Source organism: Phacochoerus africanus, chromosome 1 (genome assembly GCF_016906955.1).
Source record: "Phacochoerus africanus isolate WHEZ1 chromosome 1, ROS_Pafr_v1, whole genome shotgun sequence".
NCBI classification, from domain to species: Eukaryota; Metazoa; Chordata; class Mammalia; order Artiodactyla; family Suidae; genus Phacochoerus; species Phacochoerus africanus.
The window spans coordinates 102,084,532-102,108,866 of NC_062544.1; the positions used below are offsets into that span (position 1 = coordinate 102,084,532).

The 24,335-nt window shown below is 38.2% G+C and overlaps 1 protein-coding gene across 16 annotated transcripts in view; it reads left to right on the forward strand.

Moving 5' to 3' along the window:
• The window catches only part of LRRFIP2 (LRR binding FLII interacting protein 2), a 125,430-nt gene that overhangs the window by 17,261 nt on the left and 83,834 nt on the right, over window positions 1–24,335 (forward strand). For all 16 annotated transcript variants that reach the window (XM_047770020.1, XM_047770106.1, XM_047770052.1 and 13 more), the window contains exon 2: window positions 9,659–9,802. In XM_047770020.1, coding sequence (XP_047625976.1) covers window positions 9,713–9,802 — 90 coding nt within the window. In that variant the 5' untranslated portion in view covers window positions 9,659–9,712. The remainder of the gene's footprint in view (window positions 1–9,658; window positions 9,803–24,335) is intronic.

A 24,335-nucleotide genomic window follows, 5' to 3' on the forward strand; every position in this document is an offset into this window, starting at 1 on the left:
AAAAGAATTTCATTGAAAATCAGAAAACATTTTAGAAAGAAATTAAAGAAGACCTAAATAAGTGGCAAGACATCTCATGGTCATGGTTTGGAATCTTAATGTTGTTAAGATGGCAGTACTCCCCAAATTGATCCATAGATTCAGTGCAATCCCTATCAAAATGCCTGCCACCCTCCCCGCCATATCTATTTTTGATGCAGAAATAGTCATGCCTTTCTTAAAATTTGTATGGAATGATAAGGTGCCCAAAATAGGCAATGCAGTCTTAAAGAAGAACAAAGTTGGAGGACTCGTTCTTCCTAATTTTAAAACTTACTGCAAAGCTATAGTAATCAAGACAGTGTGGGAGTTCCCGTCGTGGCGCAGTAGTTAACGAATCCGACTAGGAACCATGAGGTTGTGGGTTCGGTCCCTGCCCTTGCTCAGTGGGTTAACGATCCGGTGTTGCCGTGAGCTGTGGTGTAGGTTGCAGATGCGGCTTGGATCCCGCGTTGCTGTGGCTCTGGCATAGGCCGGTGGCTACAGCTCCGATTCAACCCCTAGCCTGGGAACCTCCATATGCCGCAGGAGCGGCCCAAGAAATAGCAACAACAACAACAACAACAAAAAGACAAAAAAAAAAGTGTGATATTGGCATAAGGATATACATATCAATCAATGGAATAGAACTGAAAAGGTTTAGAAATAAACTCTTACTTTTACAGTCAATAGGTTTTTAACAAGGGTACTGGGATGATTTATTGAGGGAAAGAATTGTCTTTTTAACAAATGGTACTGGGAAAAGTAGATATCCACTTGGAAATGAATGAAGTTGGATCCCTGAATCACACCATATAAAAAAACTGAGAATGGATCATGTAAGGGCTAAAACTATAAAACTCTTAGAGGAAAAAATAGGAGTAAATCTTTGTCACCTTAGGGTAGGCACTGCTTTCTCAGCTATGACACCAAAGGCCTTGCAATAAAATAAAATTAAAAGTGAATTGACTTCCTCAAAATAAAAACTTTTGTTCTTCAGAGAACACCATTAAGAAAGGATATGTGGAAGTAGTATAAGTACTTTATCTCTGACTTCTTTACCATTTTAATTTTCCCATTGTAGTCTTTTGCCTACTTACAAAGCGGTGATTACTATGTACATAGCTCCTTGCAAATGTAGTGGTCTTATGTAGATATTTGTTGGAAAGGGAAAAATTAAAGGTATATGATTTATGAAAATTTCCTAATTTTAGAATCTCATGTTAATTACATAAAAATCATATCTTTATTGCATACTTTCACATTTCTCTCTCATTTTTTGGTTTTATCTTTGTTCTTTTGCCATCTGAGCTTCTGTTGTTAATCCTAGTACTTCTTCTATTTTCTTGTTTTCTGCTTTATTTCACACTTTTAAGTCTGACCTATCTAAAGCAATATGTAATATTCTGTCTCCCTTTCCTTCCATTCTGTGAATATACGACCATACATTTAAGCGATATTTTAAAAGGTATAGAGAATGGAGCACATTTGAATGGTACTAGAAAATGGTTTACTTCTTAGGGCCTACTGAGAATGCAGTTGTTGGTAAGAGTACATCTTCCTAATTTAGGTTCTGCACAGTTGATGAATTTGTATTATAAATCATGTTGAACATAGCATTAGAGTTCATTTATTGAATAACATTGTTAGCAAGGAAGGAAAGGCACCACTGGCATGTCATCTTATGAAAAGAGGAAATGGAAACATCAGTTCCGTTGGATGTACAAGAATACTATGTATTCAAAATATGAGACTTAAAAAAACATTTTTGAATATTCTTAGGACTACTGAATGTAGAAGTAGAAGATGTGATTATACAAGTTCTCATTGACCCTTTATAGGCATTATATTTTATAAACAATGACCTTTAATTAACCATAGGGGTTCTAAAATTTTCCTGAGATTTAGTTTGTGTTTAGCATCTACCTTGCCTTATTCTGCCAGGCCCTCCAGTTTTGCCTCATATATTTTTTGCCTCATATGTATTTTTTTCATTTTTTACTTTGTTTCAACTTCTAGATGTACCTTTGTTCCTTTTTGTAGGTTCTGTTAATGATTTATTCATTTTATGTAGTGGTCTTATCTAGTTATTTGCAGAATTTATGTCTTTAACTATAATCCTTCCCTTCTCTCCTTTCTTCCCTCCCTTCCTTTTTCCTTTCTCTCCCTCTCCCTCTCTCTTACCCTTTACCCTTCCCCCTCCATTTTGTTCTCTTTAAGTCTAGGAATTCCTGTTCTCTCCTTTTCCCGTAGTCTTTTTAAAGTATACATAACTATTCTTCTATATTCTTCTATACTGTGATTATCTCTCCCTTCCCCCCCCCCCTTTTTCGGCCGTACCCATAGCGTATGGAAGCTCCCTGACCAGGGATCAAATCCGAGCTCCATCCCTGGGCTATGCCACAGCTGTGCCAACTTGCCCTGATCCCTAAATCACTGTCACCAGACTGGGATCGAACTGGCAAGGCCACAGGGACAAGCCAGATCATCAACCCACTGCACCACAGCAGGGACCTCGGCCTTCCTTTTTCATTTCAAATCAAACTGTAATTCCCAGTTCCCATGCCTTTTTGTTCACTTAGTTATCTACCTTTCTCAACCAATTACTTCTTTTCTAATACTTTTATTATAAAAATCCTCAAACATATAAAAAAAGTTGAAAGAAACCTGAACACTCATGTACCTACCACCTAGATTCTCCTATTAATATTGTCACCTATATATTCATTTATCCATTCCTCTATCTCTCCATTACTCTATCTTTTTCACTTTGGATGCATTTCAAAGTAGCAAGTAGCACTGTACTTCAACCCTAAATATTTTAGCATGTGCATCATTGACTAGAGGTCAGTCTTTGTATAGAGGCCTTTTTCTTTCAAGGTGGAATTTATGTAGAAAGATATGCACAGGTGTTACCATTTAATAACCTATATCTTTCCTCCTAAGTCACTTGGGCTCTAATAAGTTATAATAAAGGAACTAACATTCATTATAATGCCATGCTCCCAAAACTCATGTATTCATTTTGATTTTCAAAAAAAAGATTTTGAGTATCACAAAGTACCTTAAAATTTTCTTTTTTCTTTTTGTTTTTATTATGTAAATGTGCTATAGTATAATGATTATTGTTAAAGACATTTTTTCCCATATTATTCCATGCGTTATCAAAAATTCTTAGCATGACCAATAATATCACATGATGCATGCTGGAAGAAATAATTTGAGGATACTTTTGTTTAGTTAAAAATATGAAATTATAGCAGTTCCTGTCTTGGAGCAGCGGAATCTGACTAGGAACCATGAGGTTGAGGGTTCGATCCCTGGCCTCGCTCAGTGGGTTAAGGATCTGGCGTTGCCAGCACCTACAGCTCCAATTAGACCCCTTTCCTGGGACCTTCCATATGCCGAGGGTGAAGCCCTAAAAAGACAAGAAGACCAAATAAATAAATAAATAAAAATGAAATTATAGAGAAAGGCTAAGATTGCCCTTTTGTCAACTTCATAAGCTAAGTATGTCAAAGAGCTTTGTTAATTCAAGACACTTTGAACATTTCTGGAGTGATTTGTGGTTAAGTGCTTGCATTTATATAATTCACTTGAACCTCATATTAGCTGTGTGAGATAGTTTGACAGTTGTGTCTGTTCTCTAGGTGAAGAAATGAAGGCTTGAGCAGTGGGAAGGGCAAAGCAGCAACTGGTCATGCAACCAACTGAACTCAGCATCCTTTCACTTTAAATCTTGTCCATTGGCAACAACTACAGTCACACCAACTCTTTTAGTTCAGGTGCCATTCCCATCCTGGGATGTGCTTATGAATAAACTACCAAATGTTTTATTGTACAGACTAGGGCTAACTAATGACAACGCTGACAAAGGCTTAAGCCAATATTTTGGAGTTCCCATTGTGGCTCAGGGGTAACGAAATCTACTAGTATCCATGAGGATGCAGTCTCTGGCCCTGCTCAGTGGGCTAAGGATCTGGAGTTGCCATGAGCTGCGGTGTAGGTCGCAGATGTGGCTTGGATCTGGTGTTGCTGTGGTATAGGCCGGCAGCTGCAGCTCCAGTTGGGCCCCTAGCCTAGGAACTTCCATATGCCACAGGTGCAGCCCTAAAAAAAAGAAAGAAAAAAAAAGACATGCCAATATTTTGAGTTCTCTATGATGAAATATTTAGATATGAGGGAATTGCAACTGTCAGGATTCAGATAGAACTATCTAAGTGTGCTGTATTTAGAATATGGCTTGCTGATACTCTGTTCTTACTAGAGTGAACAATATCATGATTGAAATGCCATTTAATATGGCAAAAAGCCTATTTTTCAGAAATGTATTACCGTCAAAGCTCATTGGAGAAGATAAAGCCTTATTGATGTATCCATTTTAGAGGATTTATATTGCACAGCATCCTTTCTTTCCCTTAGGTAGACAAATACTTACTGATGAAACCATCTGGGGAAAATCAGCTTGACATTGGGTAAAGGACTTACACAAAAATGTAGGCAGTTTTGTTCTTGTCAGTGGATGTAAACATTTAGCTCTTGTTTGGTTGATAGCACTAAGGAAAAGCTGAAAGAAATTAACATGGCTCCCTAAGAAAAGTATTCTTGAGAAAACCTCCTTGTAATAGAAACTTATTGAAAGTCCTTTAGAACCAGAAACTGGACATAATTTATTTGAGGTTACCTTTGGTGGGTCTATATCTTTGTCATTTTGTTGAAAAGTAGTTTTCTCTTGGCTGTGCCGGAAATCTTATTTCTTTTAAGGTTTCCCTCATCACTGATGGAGAGTGTTCTGGAATTATTAGAAGATAGAGGCATAGGAGCTGAATACTTTCCGTTTTTCTAACATTAATGAGTGTTTACAGAATACAAATAGTATATGTTTCTTGAAAAGCACTAGATTGTTTTTTGGAATAGATAATGGTTGATCTGTCTCTCATGTACAAATGAAAAAGGTGACAAAACCTGGCCAGTCATACACATAAACACTTGGGTACCCTTGCAGATAGGTCAAGGAGGACAAGGAAGACAGGAATTTGTTTCCATTTCCTGCTGCTATCCTGTGCCTCTGTCCCTTTTGCTGTTATCTTTCTCTCAGGGCTGGTTAGCTTGGAGCTTGTTGAACCAGTTTGTTTCTTAGGCATTTTTAATAAAAGATAATTCTTTATGTAAATCTGTGTGCTAGGAATATCCAGGCAGCTATAAGGGCTAAGACAGTGTTAATTGAGAAGGAAGGAAAATGGATTATGGGGAAAGAGGAGAAAGAAATTCCACTTTCAGAAGAGGGCCACCAGATATATGCCCAGGAGTGGGATTGCTGGGTCTTAATGGTAGTTATATATAATTTTCTGAGAAACCTCTGTACTGTTTTCCACTGTGGTTGTACCAATTTACATTCCCACCAACAGTGAAGAAGGCTTCCCTTTTCTCCACATCCTCTCCAGCATTTGTTGTTTGTTGACTTGTTAATGATGGCCACTCTAAATGGTGTGAGGTGGTACCTCAGAGTAGTTTTGATTTTCTTTTCTCTAATAATTAGTGATGTTGAGCATCTTTTCATGTGCCTGTTGGCCATCTGTATATCTTCTTTGGAGAAATGTCCATTCAGTTCTTTTGCCCATTTTTCAGTTGGGTTGTTGGTTTTTTGGCCATTGGGTTGTATAAGTTGTTTATGTGGGGTGGACTGGGAGTTTGGGATTAGTAGTTACAAACTATTGCATTTGGAGTGGATAAGCAATGAGGTCCTGCTGTATAATGCAGGGAACTATATCTAGTCACTTGTGACGGAAGATGATGGAGGATAATGTGAGAAAAAGAATGTGTGTGTGTGTGTGTGTGTGTATGTATATATGTAATATGTGTGTGTATATATATATATATGTATATGTATTTATGTATGACTGGGCCACTATCCTGTACTGCAGAAATTGACAGAACATTGTAAATCAACTATAATAGAAAAAATAAAAATCTTAAGAAAAAAAGAGTGCCACTGCCAGTGGTTTCAGATAGTAGGTCTCAGCTGTGTAGCATATTGTGCCTAATTTAGGTGTCATCTACTTTGGGGCCAGTTTATTCTTTGATATGAATTTATTTATTTATTATTTATTTATGCATCTCTTTTTCTCTCAATGCTACTGGAATTTTAGAGAATCAAAAAGAAAAAAAAAAACGCACCCATAATCTCATCTTCCTGAAGAAAATAATGTTAAATTTTTGCTACACTTGCAGCCAACTATTTTTCTTCTGTAATTACTTTTGTGTGTCTGGAATTAGAAAATGCCTATGTTTCTGTATGCTGCTTCTGTGAAATGTCTTTCAACAAGTACTTGGAAAGTTGGCTGAAGGACAAATATTGGACGATACTACAGCTAAATTGTCACTCTAGTCTAAAAAGGAACTTTGTGTCACATGCTGTTTTTTTTCTCAGTGAGTGACTAATATTTGTACAGCATTACTGTTAAATAGGTGAAAGACCTTTGTTTTTTTAATTTTGTTTTATAATTGATTTACAATGTTCTGTCAATTTCTGCTGTACAGAAAAGTGACCCAGTCATATATATATATATATATATATATATATATACTCTTTTTCTCATATTATCTTCTATCATGTTCTATCACAACTGATTGAATATAGCCCCCTCTGCTATACAGCAGGACCTCATTGTTTCCATTCTAAATGTAGTAGTTTGTTATCTACTAACCCCAACTCCCACTCCATCTCACTCCCTCCCCTCCCCATTGATAACCTCAAGTTTGTTCTCCTTGTCTGTGAGTCTTGTTTCTGTTCTGTAGGTAGGTTCATATGTACCATATTTTAGATTCCACATGTAAGTGATATGTTGTTTGTCTTTCTTTTCTGACTTACTTAGTATAAGAATCTCTAGTTGCATCCTTGTTGCTGCAATTAGCATTATTATTTTTATTATTTTTTTTTGTTTGTTTGGTCTTTTTGTCTTTTCTAAGGCTGCACCCACGGCACATGGAGGTTCCCAGGCTAGCGGTCTAATCACAGCTGCAGCTGCCAGCCCACACCACAGCTGCAGCAACGCAGGATCCCTAAGCCACTGAGTGAGGCCAGGGATCAAACCCTCAACCTCGTGGTTACCAGTTGGATTTGTTAAACACTGAGCCATGACAGGAACGTCGAATTTTTGTTCTTTTTTGTGACTGAATAGTATTCCATTGTGTATAGTACCACATCTTTGTAATCCATTCATCTGTTGATGGACTTTTAGGTTGTTTCCATGTCTTGGCTATTGTGAATAGTGCTGCAGTGAACATAGGGGTGCATGTATCTTTTTGAATGAAAGTTTTGTCTGGATATATGCCCAGGAGTGGGATTGCTGAATCATATGGTACTTTTATATTTAATTTTCTAAAGAACCTTCATACTGTTTTTCCATAGTGGTTGTACCAATTTACATTCCCTGTAACAGTGTAGGAGGGTTCTCTTTTCTCCACACCCTCTCCAGCATTTGTTATTTGTAGACTTGTGCATGATCAGCTGCTGCCTTCAGATATACATTCTTTTCCCCTTCCTTTTCCATTTAAATGAATCCTTATATACAGATATATTTTCTATGGCAGAATAATAAACTATTATCAGTCTTCATTCTCAGTGACAAACCTAACAAGCCAGCTCTGTGGAAATAAAAAATGGTGTCAGCTAAGAAGGGAGTGGCCTGAATTTTCTTTGGAGAGAACTTCTTTGTAAGAGTGGATTAAGTGGTTCTGTTTTATTTTGCTTGAATCAAGTAAATCCCAATACATTCAAGTCACTTATACTTTTAATATAGTTCATTCTATTTGGACAAATTTGAGATTTTTTTGTGTGCGTGACTCAATGTATAGTGAACATTCACCAGTTTATTTTGTTAAAGCTAGGGAAAAAATCAAGTTAATGGATATTTCACTAAATGAGTTGTACTTCTCAGGAATGTGTATGGGAGAGAAGGAGGTCATGTAAATTGGGATGCATTCTCTCAAGAGCATCTGTAGTTTCAAACACCATGTGTTAGAAAAGTTAGATGGTCTTTATCATCCTTGGTATTTAATCCTGGGAGATGAATTTTTCTTCTCTCTTTTGTAAAAATACATCTATTTTATAATAATAACAATAATAATAGATTCATAGATATAGTCTTAGTCATTGGCCTATGACATCGCTGTTTTGCTCATCACTGTATCTTTGGCATCTCCCATAGTGCCTACCTAGCAATAGCAGAAACTCAGAATTTGTTGCCTAGATGGTGTTGGTTATTGCTAATTGCAAAATGAACTTTCATGGGTTTTTTTTCTTTTTAATTTAATAATAGTGTAAGTGAATCATTCCTTAAATTTTACTAAAAAGCCACCTTACCTTTGTAGTTTTAAGGCTCTATATTAAGTTTTCTTAAATATGTGCTTTCAGTTTTAGGCTGGATGGCTTTTCTGAAATGTTTTTCACTCTGGAATGGAAATAGGTTTTAGAAATATCTGTAGGAAGGAATTGCCATCGTGGTGCAGCAGAAACGAATCCGACTAGGAACCATGAGGTTGCAGGTTTGACCCCTGGCCTTGTTCGTTGAGTTAAGGATCTGATGTTGCCACGAGCTATGGTGTAGGTCGCAGACGTAGCTTGGATCTGGCGTTGCTATGGCTGTGATATAAACCAGCAGCTGGAGCTCCAATTCAACCCCTAGCCTGGGAATCTCCATATGCTGCAAGTGCTGCCCTAAAAAACAAAAAACAAAAAAAAGAAGGAAAGAAAAGAAATATCTGTAGTGGGAGTTCCCACTGTGGCTCAGTGGGTTAAGAACCTGACTGTTACCCATGAGGGCGTGGTTCGATCCCTGGCCTCACTCAGGGGGTTAAGGATCCGCCACTGCCGTGAGCTGCAGTGTCCATCACAGCCTCAGCTCAGATCCAGTGTTACTGTGGCTGTGGTGTAGGCCAGCTGCAGCTCCAATTCAGCCCCTAGCCCGGGAACTTCTATATGTTATGGGTGTGCCCATAGAAAGAAAGAAAAAAAAATATTTGTAGTAATTTTAAACTACTGAAAAAAAAAATATTTGTAGTAATTTTAAACTACTGAAAAAAAAAATATTTGTAGTAATTTTAAACTACTGAAATATCAGTTTTCTGAGACTGATATTATAATACGTTGTCACAGGTTGCTGAGGGTAGGTAGCATGGTAAAAAGAGTTAAGTTTAGTAATTAGTATAAAATTTTTTTTTTTTCATTTTAGAGCCACACCAGTGGCATTTGGAAGTTCCCGGGCTAGGGGTCAAATTGGAGCTGCAGCAGCTGGCCTACGCCATAGCCACAGCAACCAGGGATCTGACTATGACCTGCACTACAACTCACAGCAATGCTGGATCCTTAAACTCACTGAGTGAGACCAGGGATTGAAACCTTCATCCTCATGGATACTAGTCGGGTTCTTAACCCACTGAGCCATGACGGGAACTCTAGTAATTAGTATAAATTTAATTATTTTAAAATTTATTGGAATAAGTTGATAATGGAGGAAAAAGTGGTGACCAATTTCTTTATCCATAAACAATAAATATAATTTCTCTATGTTAAAAGTATAAATGAGCATTAAAACTGCATAAAGAGAAACTTCCCACATTCTATTTGTTTTTATTTTAGGGCTGAAAACAGTGCAGTTCCTTTTCACAGTTAAAAGACTATTAAGAAGACAAGATGGGGACTCCTGGTTCTGGAAGGAAAAGGACGCCTGTGAAAGACCGATTTTCTGCAGAAGATGAAGCTTTGAGTAGCATTGCCAGAGAGGTATGTCTGGGAAACTCCTCTCAACACTGAGTTAAACAGAGAAGAATGTTGTAAAAATGCTATATTTATATAGACATTCATTCATTGAACTGGTTTCAGAATGCTTCCTATAAATAAGATGTTATATGTGGCCTCTAAAATACTTTATTGGAATAAAATACAGTTACTCTGTCTTTACTTGGCTATTTATTCAACTCAATTAAGATTAATTTTTAATTTTATTTTTGTGAATTATTTGACTTCCAGGTACTTGTTCTTTTCTTTTAAAATTTATAATTAATCTTCATTATTGAAACTTAATTAGAATGTTGGAGGTATGATAACTGTATTATTAAAATGCTCATTAGGCTCTGCAGTAATGTATCCCAGGAAGCACTGTATAACTGTTGACAGAAACAGTCCTTATTTGGTATATTCTCAGATTCAGTGTCTTAGCTGTTTTTGAAATACTGCAGTGGAATTTTTATGTTTAATTTTTAGCTAGTAATAGAGTTTCTGAAGCCTCTTGTTTTGCTTTGTTTACAACTCAACAAAAAGGAAAGGGGTGCCACCTATTGAATCTCTGCCAGCATTTCCTCTTGCATATTGGAAATGTAACATAACTCCCAAATGTAATTTCTTAGTGAGGAGTCCACTGTATTTGAGGTTCTTTCTGTAGCTGCAGACCTGACTATGTACTAACATGGTGCTAGAATTGCTCAGAGCATTTTAAAATTGTATTCTTTAGGTGAGAATATTCCCTCATCACTTCCTCTTTGTTATTCTTAGTAAATAACTCATTTAGGACTATTGCTATTTCCTCTTGACATATTACACAGTCTTTTTTTGGATCTAGCTCATTGTTACGTTTTTCCTTTTATAAACTACTCAGCTTTTGAATTAGAAGTCAAATTTTGTAGGAGGATATTTGTGGCAGAAAAGAGTTACCTAAAAACTAATGACAAAATTGGGATAACACTAACAAAATTGCTTTAAAAAAATCAGTGAGGTATTTTTAGATAAAAAGGTAAAAGATACTTAAGAATGAAGTAGTGGATAACACTTTACAGTGATCTTAAGTATTTACCAAAATGAAGTATTTTAGAAGCCACATAGTTTTAGTTGAAAATTGAAACAACTCAAAATGTTTATTTTCAAAACTGGAGGGATTTACCCAGAATTCTGTAAGGGGAGAAAACACCAGTATGTTTTTGGCTCTTTTTGTACTGTCACTAGGTATTTTAACTCTTTTTGGATGTAATGCTTCATTTACAAAATTGAGTAGCATTCTAGTGTCCAACACTTGAGTGCTTACTATATGACAAATATTGTTCTAAGCATTTAAAATGAATTCATTTAATCTCCACAAAATTATTTTTTGCTTTTTTGCTTTTTAGGGCCGCACCCTTGGCATGTGGAGGTTCCCAGGCTAGGGGTCCAATCAGAGCTACAGCTGCCAGCCTACACCACAGCCACAGCAACGCCAGATCCAAGCCACATCTGCGGCCTACACCACAGTTCATGGCAGCACCGGATCCTTAACTCACGAAGGAGGCCAGGGATCTAACCTAAAACCTCATGGTTCCTAGTCAGATTCATTTCTGCTGCACCACGACAGGAACTCCTAATCTTCACAAAATTCTGAAATTGGTTCTATTACTGTGTTCATTTTACAGATGAAGAAATCATTGCACAGAAAAGATAAGTAACTTCCCTAAGGTCACACAGCTAGGAAATAGCAAAGCTTGGATTCAAACACTTGAATTCTGACTCCAGAGTCTCACTGTGCTGTGCTATTTTCTAGTCTTCTCTATCTCCTCCATTAATAGTTTATTTTTCTGTAACTTTTCATGATTTTAAAAGCACTTTCACATCTTGAGTCTCACAATAACCTTATGAGTTAGGTAGGATAGGTATTTTTATTAGCCTTATTTACAGATGAGGAAACAGAGGAAGCTGAGAGATTAGTATCTGAAAGGTATCAAAACTGGGACTCAGATACAGCTATTTAAAGCCATCATTTATTTTTCCATATCATTCCACTTCCAGAAAAGCTGGGCTTTGGTGAGTTGAGGTGTGGCTTTGAATACTGGCTCTAATATTTGCTGGTTGAGTAGTTTTGTTCAGTAACTACTCTGGATGTCAATTTCCAGATCTATAAAATGAGAATAATACAGGCCTCCTATATTAAGGACTGTTGTGATATCTAGAGGAAATTATGCATGTAAATTTTATCATAGTGTTAGGCTTGCAATCAGCTATCTTGTTGTTTATTAATAACTTGAGATAGAAACTGAGGATAGGAGTACCCGCGGGGCTTAAGTACAGTCACATTGTTGTGCAACCGTCATCACTGTCCATCTCCAGAAATATTTTGTTGTTGTTGTTGTTCTTGTTGTTGCTATTTCTTGGGCTGCTCCCGCGGCATATGGAGGTTCCCAGGCTAGGGGTCGAATCGGAGCTGTAGCCACCGGCCTACGCCAGAGCCACAGCAATGCGGGATCTGAGCTGCGTCTGCAACCTACACCACAGCTCACAGCAACGCCAGATCGTTAACCCACTGAGCAAGGGCAGGGACCGAACCTGCAACCTCATGGTTCCTAGTCGGATTCGTTAACCACTGCGCCACAACGGGAACTCCATCCAGAAATATTTTTATCTTGTAAAAATTGTTTGCATCTTTAAAAGATATTTGAAGATTGCTCTGTGAAGGCAGGAATGTGGCTGGATCTAGAAGTGCCACCATATTTGTAATAGGCATGTTGCTGCTTTGCTGGGGTGGGTGTCTGTCATAGCTCTCTGAAGAGCTCATAAGAGCAGGTATTGGAGAACATCACCAGCAGATTCTCTATGGCATCAGAAAGCCAGTCTGGCTGCATACCCTGCTTGCTTGTTGGCTTTGACTGTTCCACGGGTTTGGGGAAAATGCAATTGGAGGGTTGACTGTGAGTGAAAATTACCTAGTAGCACAGAGTAAGTCAAACTGGGGACCCTTAGGCAGCTAGCCTCTCAAAAGGAGGAAGTGAGGGAAGATGAAGGCCACTTATGCTGCCTTGTCTCAATCAGATTGGTGAATGTTAAGGTGAGTGTTTCAATGAGAAGTAGAAGCCTCTTGAAGGGTCTACAAGCAGTCTTATTAAGGCATCACTGAAGCCTAGAATATTACTCCTTTGTTGTAGAGCTGAAATTATGAGGAAAATATGTTTTCTGCACACCTCTTCAGATGGAAGTCATAAGAACATTTATGTTTGAACTTGATGATCTGAGAGTCCTTCTAATTCTAAAATTCTGTAATTTCTTTTGAAATTCAAACTCAAAGAAAATTTATGCTCATAATGCATAATTCTCTTGAATCTAAAGAATCAGTACAGGCATAGAAACTGCTCATCTTATTTATAGGAATTGAAGTCTAGCAAATGGAATGTTTGGGGACTTTTATGTTGAGCAGAAGTTACGTGTCTACATATTTGGTTGTCAAACTTACTTGTAAAAATAAGGAAGATAGGAAGCTCTTTGTCTATTTAACATTTATAGCTGCTAGAACCGCTGAATTTTATTTATTTATTTATTTATTTATTTATTTAGTCTTTTTGCCTTTTCTAGGGCCGCTCCCTCGGCATATGGAGGTTCCCAGGCTAGGGGTCTAATCAGAGCTATAGCCACCAGCAGTGAGGGATCCGATCTGCGTCGGCAACCTACACCACAGCTCACGGCAATGCCGGATCCTTAACCCACTGAGCAAGGCCAGAGATCGAACCCTCAACCTCATGGTTCCTAGTCGGATTCGTTAACCACTGCACCACGATGGGAACTCCTGAATTTTATTTTTAAAATAGCTTTATTGAGATATAATTCATATAACATATAATTCACTCATTTGAAGCAAACCATTCAGGACTTTTACATGATTAAAGTTGTGGTTAAAAACATAGAGAGAGAGAGCCTTCCCACTATGGCACAGTGGGTTAATGATCCTGCTCATTTCTGTGGCATTACTGGTTTGATTCCCACCCAGCAGTGTGTTATGAATCCATTGTTGCCACTGCTGTGGCATAGGTTGCAGATTCAGCTCTAATTCAATCCCTGGCCTGAGAACTTCCATAGGCCTTGGTCAAGGCCAAAAGGAAACACACACACACACACACACACACACACACACATACACACACGTATAAATGAAAGAAAATTTGCTATTTTAACCATTAACTCTACAATTCATTGCCATTAATTACATGAACAATATTGTGTGCTGTCACCACTATTTATTTCAAAAATCTTAGAGTTCCCTCCTTGGTGCTGCGGGTTAGGGATCTGGTATTGTTTCTGATGAGAATCGGGCATTGCTGCAGCCGTGGCATAGGTCACATCAGCAGCTCATATTCCATCCCTAGCCTGGAAGCTTCCATATGTTGTGGGTGCAGCTGAAAAAAAATCTTTTCATCACCCTAGGCAAAAATTGTGTAACCATTAAGCTAAGCAGTAACCTCATTGCTCCCTCTTTTCGCCCCTGGGAAACTCTAATCTACTTTATTGTTCCTATGAATTTGTCTGATTCTAGATATTTCATAGAACTGGAATTGTGCAGTATTTGCCCTGCTGTGTCTGCCTTTTTTCTCTTCGCATAATGTCTTCAAGATTCATCCATGTTGTGGCATGTATCAGTGCTTCATTCCTCTTTTTTTCCCCTTTTAAATAGCTTAATTCCTTCTTTTATAGCTGACTGATGTTCCATTGTTTACATTTTGTTTATCTATTTATCTGCCGATGGACACTTAGTTGTATTTAATTATTTTGCTGCCTAAAGCTGTATATTCTAGGCCTCTAGTAGTGAGAATCAGGAGTTTGTAGTTTTGATTATAGATTAGCAGCCTGAGAAGAAGGATACAAATGAAAGAACTGTGCTTAGTTTAAAAGATACTCTCCACCGTGATTGTTTTATGGCATAACAATCATAATAGTTTGATAGAGCTAATGATTTTCTCAGCTATTTTGCTATAATATTTGAGTAATTTATTTTTAGGCCGTGTCAAATTAATGATTAAAAGCTTTTGGCAAGGATAGCAGTTTTTAAGAATGCAAAGAATTACCATAATCATAAATAATTATGGGTGTTTATACTCTCTTTCATTTAAGAATAAAGGATTGTGGTTTGTTTTGTTTTGTTTTGTTTTATAGGACCACACCTGAGGCATATAGAAGCTCCCGGGCTAGGGGTCAAATTGGAGCTACAGCTACCCGCCTACGCAACAGCCACAGCAATGCCAGATCCGCGCTGTCTGCAACCTACACCACAGCTCACAGGAATTCCAGATCCTTAACCCATTGAGTGGGGCCAGGGATCAAACCCACAGCTTCATGGATACTAGTCGGTTTTGTTTTCGTTGAGTCACAAGGGACACTCCAAGAATAAAGTTATTTTTTTAACATGAATTTTGAATGTCATTCATTTAGTAAATGTTTACTGAGCATCTCTTCTCTGTAGGTGCTGTGTTAGGTAAGGAGGATGTGGAATGGCTAGGTCTAACATCATTTCCCTTTGGGGAGCTTAGATTCTGGAGGGGAAAGTTGACTCCGAAAAATAATTATGTAATGAACTAGTTCTTTGATTTTGCAGCTTCTTTTTTTCCCTTCAAAATTAATGCCTGCATTTAATATTGTAATTTCTTTTCTGTCTTGAAAGCTGTGATTGTCAGTATAGGTCACAACCCATGGCATTCTTAGGATTGAGGAAATATAATATATTTATTTATAACTGTGATAAGTGCTTTGAGTCAACAGTAATGATTTCATTAAGAATGTATAACGGGAAATTTGACATGTCTGGGGGCTTTGGGAGGCCTTCCCTGAGGAATTGCCCTTTCAATTGAGTTTTGAAGGAGGAGTGGAATTTTTTGGGGGAAAGAGTTGTCAGATGTAGGGAAGAGCTTTACTATCAGAGGGAAGAATGTGTGACAAGCTTCTGAGGCTGAAAGAAGATGGAGAATTTAAGGAATAACAACAGCAATGGCTAACATGTACTGAGCTCTTATTAAGTACCAGGCACTGTTCTAAGTTATTTAAACAAATTTAATCCTTTTGATAACTCTGTGGAGTAATCTACTATTCTCATTTTATCCATGATGAATCCAATGCATGGAGAAGTGAGGTAACTTGCTCAAGGTCACATAACTAGAAAGGAGTAGGTCTGAACTTTGCAGTTAGGCTTCTACACTCTTAACTCTTGTGTCTCCCATGATACCACTGTTAACTCTGACATGGACAGCAAGGAGGAGAGTGCCCTGAGTTAGGCAGGAGCCAGATCACATAGGCTAGTGGTTCTCAATTGAGAGTGATTTTGTCCCACAGAAGAAATTTGGCAATGTATGAAGATATTTTTGCCTGGCACAATTGGGGGAGGGGTGTGTTAACTGGCATTTGTGGGGAGAGGCTAGGGATGTAGCTAAAAATGCTACAGTGCCTAGGACAGCCTTCCACAACAAAGAATTCTCTGGTCTAAATGTCAGTAGGGGTAAGGTTGAGAACCCTGATAGATTTTGGTCTGTGTCCTAAGAGCAGTGGAAAAACATTGAAGGGTTTTGCGTAGAGATATGATGTGATCAAATGTGTGTCTTCAAAGGATAGCTTTACTTGCAGGCTAGAGATTGTATCAGAAAGAGACATTAGTGATACAGGGAGATAAGTCCTGAGACTTTCGCAAGCAGTGGGGGCCTAGCCTAGAGTGATGACAGTGGGATTGGGGAGAGGTGGTTGGAGGGCAGAGGTAAGTGGGAGATGCTCAGTGAGGGCAGTGGTTGGGTAGCAGAGAGGAACTTTGGATTGTGCAGCTGGTTGGATGATAGGCAACATCAGTGTAGGAGGTGGTTTGCGGAGAAAAGACCATTAATTTATGTTAGTATGTGTGGTATTTAAGGTGCCCCTGAGGCCTCAAAGTGGAGATTTTGAAGAAGCAGTTTGGGGATTTTGGATCAAGAGTTCAAAGGAGAGGTCTGGGCTGTACCTAGACATTTGAGACTTATGTACATGTAGAAAGTAATTGAAATCATGAGTCATGGATGAGATTGTCTAGGGAGAAAGAGTTGGTGATAATCATGCTTCAGCCCTAAAGAATTCTAAGATTTCAAGGTCATGTGTCAAGTCTTACTTTTGACACTTTTTTGATCATCCTCTTATGTTGGGTTCAGATTGTTCTGTGCAAATTGTGTTTGCCTGAGAAGTTAACTTCACAGGAGGCAGAATTACTCTTGTTCAGAATACCTTTTACACCCAGTGGTGGTACACAAAAATTTATAAAAGATCATAAAATATGAGTTAATTTTTCAGTTATGAAAACGTTTTTCTTTCCGTTTCTACCCAGTTAAAACTTTTATTTAAAAATTCTCAGAGTCCCTGTTTGTGACTCAGTGATAGTAAACCTGGCTAGTATTCATGAGGACTTGGATTTGATCCCTGGCCTCGCTCTGTAGGTTAAAGATCCACCATTGCCGTGAGCTGTGGTGTAGGTTGCAGACTCAAGTCGGATCTGGCATTGCTGTGGCTGTGGCGTAGACTGGCAGCTGTAGCTCTGATTAAATCCCTAGCCTCAGAACTTCCATATGCCATGGGTGTGGCCCTAAAAAGCCAAAATAAAATTAAAAAATAAAAAATAAAAATTCTCCCCCTTTGTACTTAGTTTTTATTAGACAAATGATTTGAAATCTAAGTTGTCGTTTTTAGTCACTTAGGAATCTTTCCAGTGGCATTAGTGCATGAGCACGGCTAATTCCTGTTGAGTGCAGACCTCTCTCCATTTTTCCCCATTTACATATTGGAACTAAGGCAAAGAATGGTGGGAGATGTGGTTGGGGCATCACACACACACACACACACACACACACACACACACACACACGCACCCTCCCCCGAAATACAGACACACACACACACACACACACACACTCCCCCGAAATACAGAGCCCTGGCTCTCTGATGGCCCGTGTTACCCTCAGTATCTCACTGTTCCTTGTTTTGTCCCTCTAACCTGAATTAAGGAAGGATTATTGAGCCCTAGGACTTAGTTTTGTGACAGTGTGACTAAAAAATTTGGTATAAAGTTCACTGTCAGTCATCACCATTCCTGTGACTTAGAGGAATTTGGGGGAAAAAATTCAAATAGCACAGTATCATTATTCTAAATGTAAAGACATTGCTAGCAACCCCCCATCCCACCCCTCAACACACACACAAAGTTTTCCTGCTAGAACTATGAATCACATTTTCCCTTTTGGTTAGATATGTCATTGTTGAGCCAAAGTTTTGGTTTTCCTATGCTATTTATTTATTAGGTGGTATTCAAACCTCAGTAATAAAGTCTGTAAACTGAAATCGCTTTCCTCATTGCAAAATAATATTTTGCTGTCAAAAGGTTTCTGAATAAAAGGGAGATAAGAGTTGTTTGACATGAGAAGAAGATGGGTTAAAATCCCTAGATTTTTATCTAATATGTATTAGTGTTTATTGTCAGAAAAATGTATATAGTTAGTTTCCAACTACCAAAAGCTTTAAAAAAAATGGTTAAACATAGTTATATTGTAAGATCTAATTAAGAAAAATGGTGCCTCAGATTTTCTACTTAAGGGAAGTTGCTGGGAAATTGAGTAATGATTTTTTATTTGTTAATTTGGAAACCATAGCAACACAATAAATATTATGTCTCTTAAGTTGTCTTTCAGTGTTCTTTTGGCCTGAGTGTCATGGAAGAATAAACAAAACTAAACACAGTAAATTCTGATTCTTAGCTACCTGAATTAGTCATTTTCCTTTAATGTTTTGCTTTCTAGAATTTTGTATTTCACATTTCTTGAAATTGAAACATAATCTGCAAAGCTCCAAATTATACCTTACTTTCTTTCTCATGCCAGTTGCATAGATTTTATATTATGGATATACATGCAAACTGGCAATTCTACATTTGGCATTTCGGTGCATTTCTGTCAAATTGTGAGCTTTTAATTTGCCTCCCTTTAATACTGTTACATGATCGCAGTATGATAAAAGTTAAAATCTGGAGGTTCCCCTTCTTTTTAAGGCATTTGAGTATGTTTTCAATTTCTATTCTTTTTGAAAAATGTTGATGCAGAAAGGTTTTCATAAGAATTTAAGTAGTACCCATTTAAATCTATATTAAATAACACTGACATTTGGGGGAAATTATTTTAGGTCTTTTCTTGAAAAAAATAAGGAAGGGAGAAGACATTGTAAACCAAGTTTTAGGAGTTCCCATTGTGGCTCAGTGGTTAATGAATCTGATGAGGAACCATAAGGTTGCGGGTTCGATCCCAAGCCTTGTTTGGTGGGTTAAGGATCCGACGTTGCTGTGAGCTGTGGTGTAGGTTGCAGACGCAGCTCGGATCTGCCATTGCTGTGGCTCTGGCATAGGCCGGCAGCTATAGCTCTGATTAGACCCCTAGCCTGGGAACCTCCATATGCTGCAGGAGCAGCCCTAGAAAGGGCAAAAAGACAAAAAAAAAAGTTTTAGATCCTATATTTCCCCCCCTTAGGCCTGTTTCCTCCACCCTCCACCCCAATGGGGAACCACTGTAATAAAATAATGTTCTAGAACATATCACTGTAAATAGTATTGTTTTATGGGTGTTTGCGTAGCACATTTTAAGTATCCTCAGGCACAGGGCTGTGAAATAAGTAGAACCTGTAGGAAACTGCCAGAATAATAGCTCGGTTTGGCTGGAGAGAGGTTGGGAGGAATGGGAGATGGTGCCGGAGAGACTAGAGGGGCCATCCAGGAAGGGATTTGTGTGCTGATGAGTTTACATTTGGTTTTGGCAGCTTTGAGGGAGCCATTGAAGGGTAAAACCTTTTCCAGATTTAGCCACCATGTAAAGAGTGACTGTTATGGAGAAAACTAGTTAGGAAGCTTCATTGTCATCTTGGTAAGAGGTGATGAGAGTGTGCATTAAGTGATGGTGGAAATGGAGAGGAAAGTTTGGATTAAAGAAATAGTAAAAAGATAGAATCTTTATGGGAACTGGATAGTAGAGATTGAGTAACGGGATGTTGAGGGAGGACAGAAGGAGGGAGAAACCTTATGATGATCCTTCATTTCAGTTCTTGGGTAATGGAGCAGTGGGGTGGGGGGAGGATATAAAGATGACAAGGAACTTTAAGGGAAAGGTTGTACATTCACTTTATGATATATTGAGTCTGAGATCCCAGTGGGACAGCCCCAGTGTTTCATAGCCAGTTGGATCAGAACTGTGAAAGAAAAGTCTGGGTTGATCACAAAGATTTGCAAACTATCACTATCACTCAGGGAGGGAATAAAGAGTGAAGAGAGTGAGATGAAGCTTGGAAGCTTTGGTTATATTAAAGTTTAAGGGCCAGCAGAGAAAAATGAGTCCATGAGGGATTCTGAAGAAGAGAGGACAGGAAATCAAGAAGAAAATCAGGACAAACTAGTATTGCAGAAAGCCAAGGGAGAGTTTTCAGAAGGAATTGAGTGGCAGTGATGGTGGAAGCCCAGAAAGGACAAGTGAGATAAGAAGAGAAAAATTCTATTGGGTTTTGTAGTCAGAGGTCGTTAGTGCCATTGGCATGAGCAGTTTCAGTGAAATGATTTGGGCAGAAGCCAGAGTGCCGTCATTTGAAGAGAGGAGGGAGGTGTGAGAAAAGTTGGCTATGAAGAGAAAACGAAGCAGTGCTTATTGAAGCGGGATGGGACTGTTTGTTTTTTAAAGATAGAAGAGACTTTGAACCTACTTATGATGAGAAGAACAAACCAATACAGGGAGAGAGTGAAGACAGAGGAGAGAGATCAGATAGCTGAGGCAAGGTCCCTGGGAACGTGGAGTTCCCATCATAGCATGGAGGGGGTGTGTGTCTCTGTATGTAGACATGTACATATGTGTTTTATGTTTATATTATTGTATAACTTTACATATATGTTTTATACGTATATACATATTTTATGTTTATATTCTTATATAACTTTATAATGAACTCTCTTGCCTTTGATTATTAGGGTGATGGATTCAAACTATTTTTTTTTAAAGTGACTGTAACTATCATCCAGAATAGTTCCAAATGAAATTTGACCTGTAAATTATATTCCAAGGAAACAGAGAGGGCACTCACTGCTCAGTGGATGGGATAGACCCAGCTTTATTTGTAGACCCAATGAACAGATATTTGTTTGTTTTTGTTTTTGTCTTTTTGCTTTTTCTGGGGCCGCTCCCAAGGCATATGGAGGTTTCCAGGCTAGGGATCTAATTGGAACTGTAGCTGCCAGCCTACACCACAGCCACAGCAACTCAGGATCCGAGCCGTGTCTGGGACCACACCACAGCTCACGGCAACTCTGGATCCATAACCCACTGAGCAAGGCCAGGGATCTAACCTGCAACCTCATGGTTCCTAGTTGGATTCGTTAACCACTGAGCCATGACTAGAACTTCTGAACAGATATTTATAATAGGATTGGCCTTAGTTGAGTTTCTGATTTGGAATGCCATCGGGAGCCACAGTGAGTTTATTTTAGCCTGTTCTCTTATGTTTGACCTGAGCTGTAATAGAATCTAAATTTAAAATTCTGAAAGTATAAGGGTGCTTTTGGAAATTGAGCATCAGAAAATATATTACAGCTAATCCATCCCTGGTTCCATGGTGTTTCAGGCAGATTGTGTGTAATATAGAATAGCAAGGCTAGGAGGAGAGTTGGAATTGAGAAAGTGAAGTTAGAATTAGGACACAGAATATCCTAAGTGAAGTGGTAAGAGTCTGTTTGGAAGAGGGGGAGTCTGTTGGAATGGAAATTACAGCTTCAATTCAAGGGATATTGTAGAGAAGGTTTGCTTAGGAAGTAGGTGTCCCTGAAACTGAGTTTCAACAAGGGTTCCATTTCTGGAGATTGAAAAATAGGGAAGCAAAGCATACTCACTGGGGAAGATGAGGTTGCTTTTATTCATTCTTAATCTTACTCATCTTTCATGAAAAGAGATCTGCTAGACAGAAATGTAGGCTTTGATTTTGGTCAGAGTGTGAGATGCTAGATTTGAGTCATTCTAGCTGGCTATTAGTTGAAAATGTGAAGTAAAACAGTGAGACAAAAGGTTGTGTATAGCAAAAGGAGAAGACTAAGTACACTTAGGGTAAGGTCGTGGTCAAAGAAAAAAGGGAACCAGAGTGGTACAGTTTCACAGAAAAGGGAGAATCTATGCTAAATTGAAAAATCGTAGGATAATTCACCCAAAGTAAACTTTTACTATTTGCCTAAGGATCCTTTTTTTTTTTAAAGGGCTGCACCTGTGGCACATGGAGGTTCCCAGACTAGGGGTGGAAATGGAGCTGTAGCTGCTGGTCTGCACCACAGTCACAACAACTCGGGATCCAAGCCTCGTCTGCAGCTTACACCACAGCTCACGGCAATGCCAGATCGAACTGGCATCCTCATGGATACTAGTCATGTTCGTTACCACACACCGACAGCAGGAACCCCATAAAGATACATTCTTGTACCTGGGGTAAAAAGATATAAGTTGTAGCAACATAGTTAGGAGCATTAACTTGAATCAGATTTTTGGAATGTGGATTTCAGTTCCAGTAGTTGCTGGCTAGGGGGTATTAGGCAAAATACTTAATCTTTCTGTACATCAAGGGGTTACTTTGTGGATTAAAGGAAAGTAAGCACCTAGTTTGCCAAGTGCTCAAATGATGGTAGTAATATTAGTGTGAGGTCTTATCTTTTCTGGCATTTTGAAAGTTTGAGGTTTGATTCTAGGAAGATCATTCTCAAAGCATTGTTTAATTTTATAAATATTAAGAGCAAAGGTGGGGTCCCCCTTTAACAGAATTAGTATGGTTTGAATTGGGTCCTGATATGTTGCCAAAGCTTAATCATTATTTCCCAAATGTGTTCCTTGGAGCATGATCCATGGAAAATTACTTAGAGTTTATTTAGTAATGTGGTTAGATAATTCTGAGAAATGCTTTTACATTTTAACCTTTTCTTGGAGATTCATAATGTATATTACTAAAGATAGGACTTTTAAAAATTTAACTTGGCATTTTCCAGACTTACTAGATCATAAGATTCTCTTTTCCCACTTTTATATACTGAACTTGTTGTGTTGGAATTTTACATATTTTACTATTTATTTAATTTAGCATTAGGAGTTTGTTTTGTGGTGCAGCATTAATGTAGCCGACTAGTATCCATGAGGATGCAGGTTTGATCCCTGGCCTTGCTCATTGGGTCCATGATCTGGCATAGCCATGAACTGCGGTGTAAGTCGCAGACAAAGCTCAGATCCCACATTGCTGCGGCTGTGGTGTAGACTGGCAGCTGCAGCTCCAATTAGACCCCTAGCCTACGAACTTCTATAAAGCTGAGGGCATGTCCCTAAAAAGCAAAAAAAAAAAAAAAAAAAAAAGGCAAAAACATATTTAACATATTTTTATGCACTATCTCATATAAAATTTTTTGAGATATAATTCAAATACCATGAAATTCACCATTTCAAAGTATTCAGTTTTTAGTGGAGTTTAGTGTTCAGAAGGATGTACAGCCATTGCCACTTTCTAATTACAGAATGTTTCATTAGCATGAAAAGAAACCGCATACCAATTAGCAATCACTCTCCATCTTCCCCTTGCTCCAGCCCCTAGCTATCAGTAATCTACATTCTGTTTTTGGAAATGTCCTATTTTGGACATTTCGTAAAAGTGGAAATATGCAATATGTGGCCTTTCATTTCCAGCTTCTTTCACTTAGCATAATGTTCTTAAGGTTCATCCATGTTGTAACCTATATCAATGCTTCATTCCTTTTTATGGCTCTGTAATATTCCATTCTATGGGTGGTACCACATTTTGTTTATCCATGCATCAGTTGATGAACATTTGGGTTGTTTCCATTTCGGAGGCTGTTAGAGATACTTACGTGCAAGTTTTTTGTGGACATGATTTCCCTTAGGTATCTAAAGGTGGATGCCAGGTCTTTTGGTCTATGTTGAATGTTTTGAGTACCTGCTAAACTGTTTTCAGTAGCAGCTGCACCATTTTACATCTCCACCAGCAATGTGTTCTGACTTCTCTAATACTAGTTATTTTCCTTTTTTTTTTTAAATTATAGCATCCTTATGAGTTTGAAGTGGTATCTAAATGTGGTTTTTATTTTCGTTGCCCTAATGACTAATAACATAGATCATCTTTTTGTGTGCTCTTGTATATATTGTATAACTTCTTTAGAGAAGTGTCTCTCCAAATCCTTTGCCTATTCTAAAATGAAGTTACAGTTGACCCTTGAACAATATGGAGGTTAGGGGTGCCGACCCTCCCTGCAGTCAGAAATCCCCTTATAACTTACAGTTGGCCATTCATGTCCATGATTCCTCTGATCTGTGGATAATGTAGTTCTGTAGTATTTGCTACTGAAAAAAACCTGTGTATAAGTGGATCCATGCACTTCAAACCCATGTTGTTCAAGAGTCGGCTGTATTTGTCTTTTTTACTGCATCTCATTTATTTTTCTTAAATGCCAAAACAACATACTACAAAATCCTTT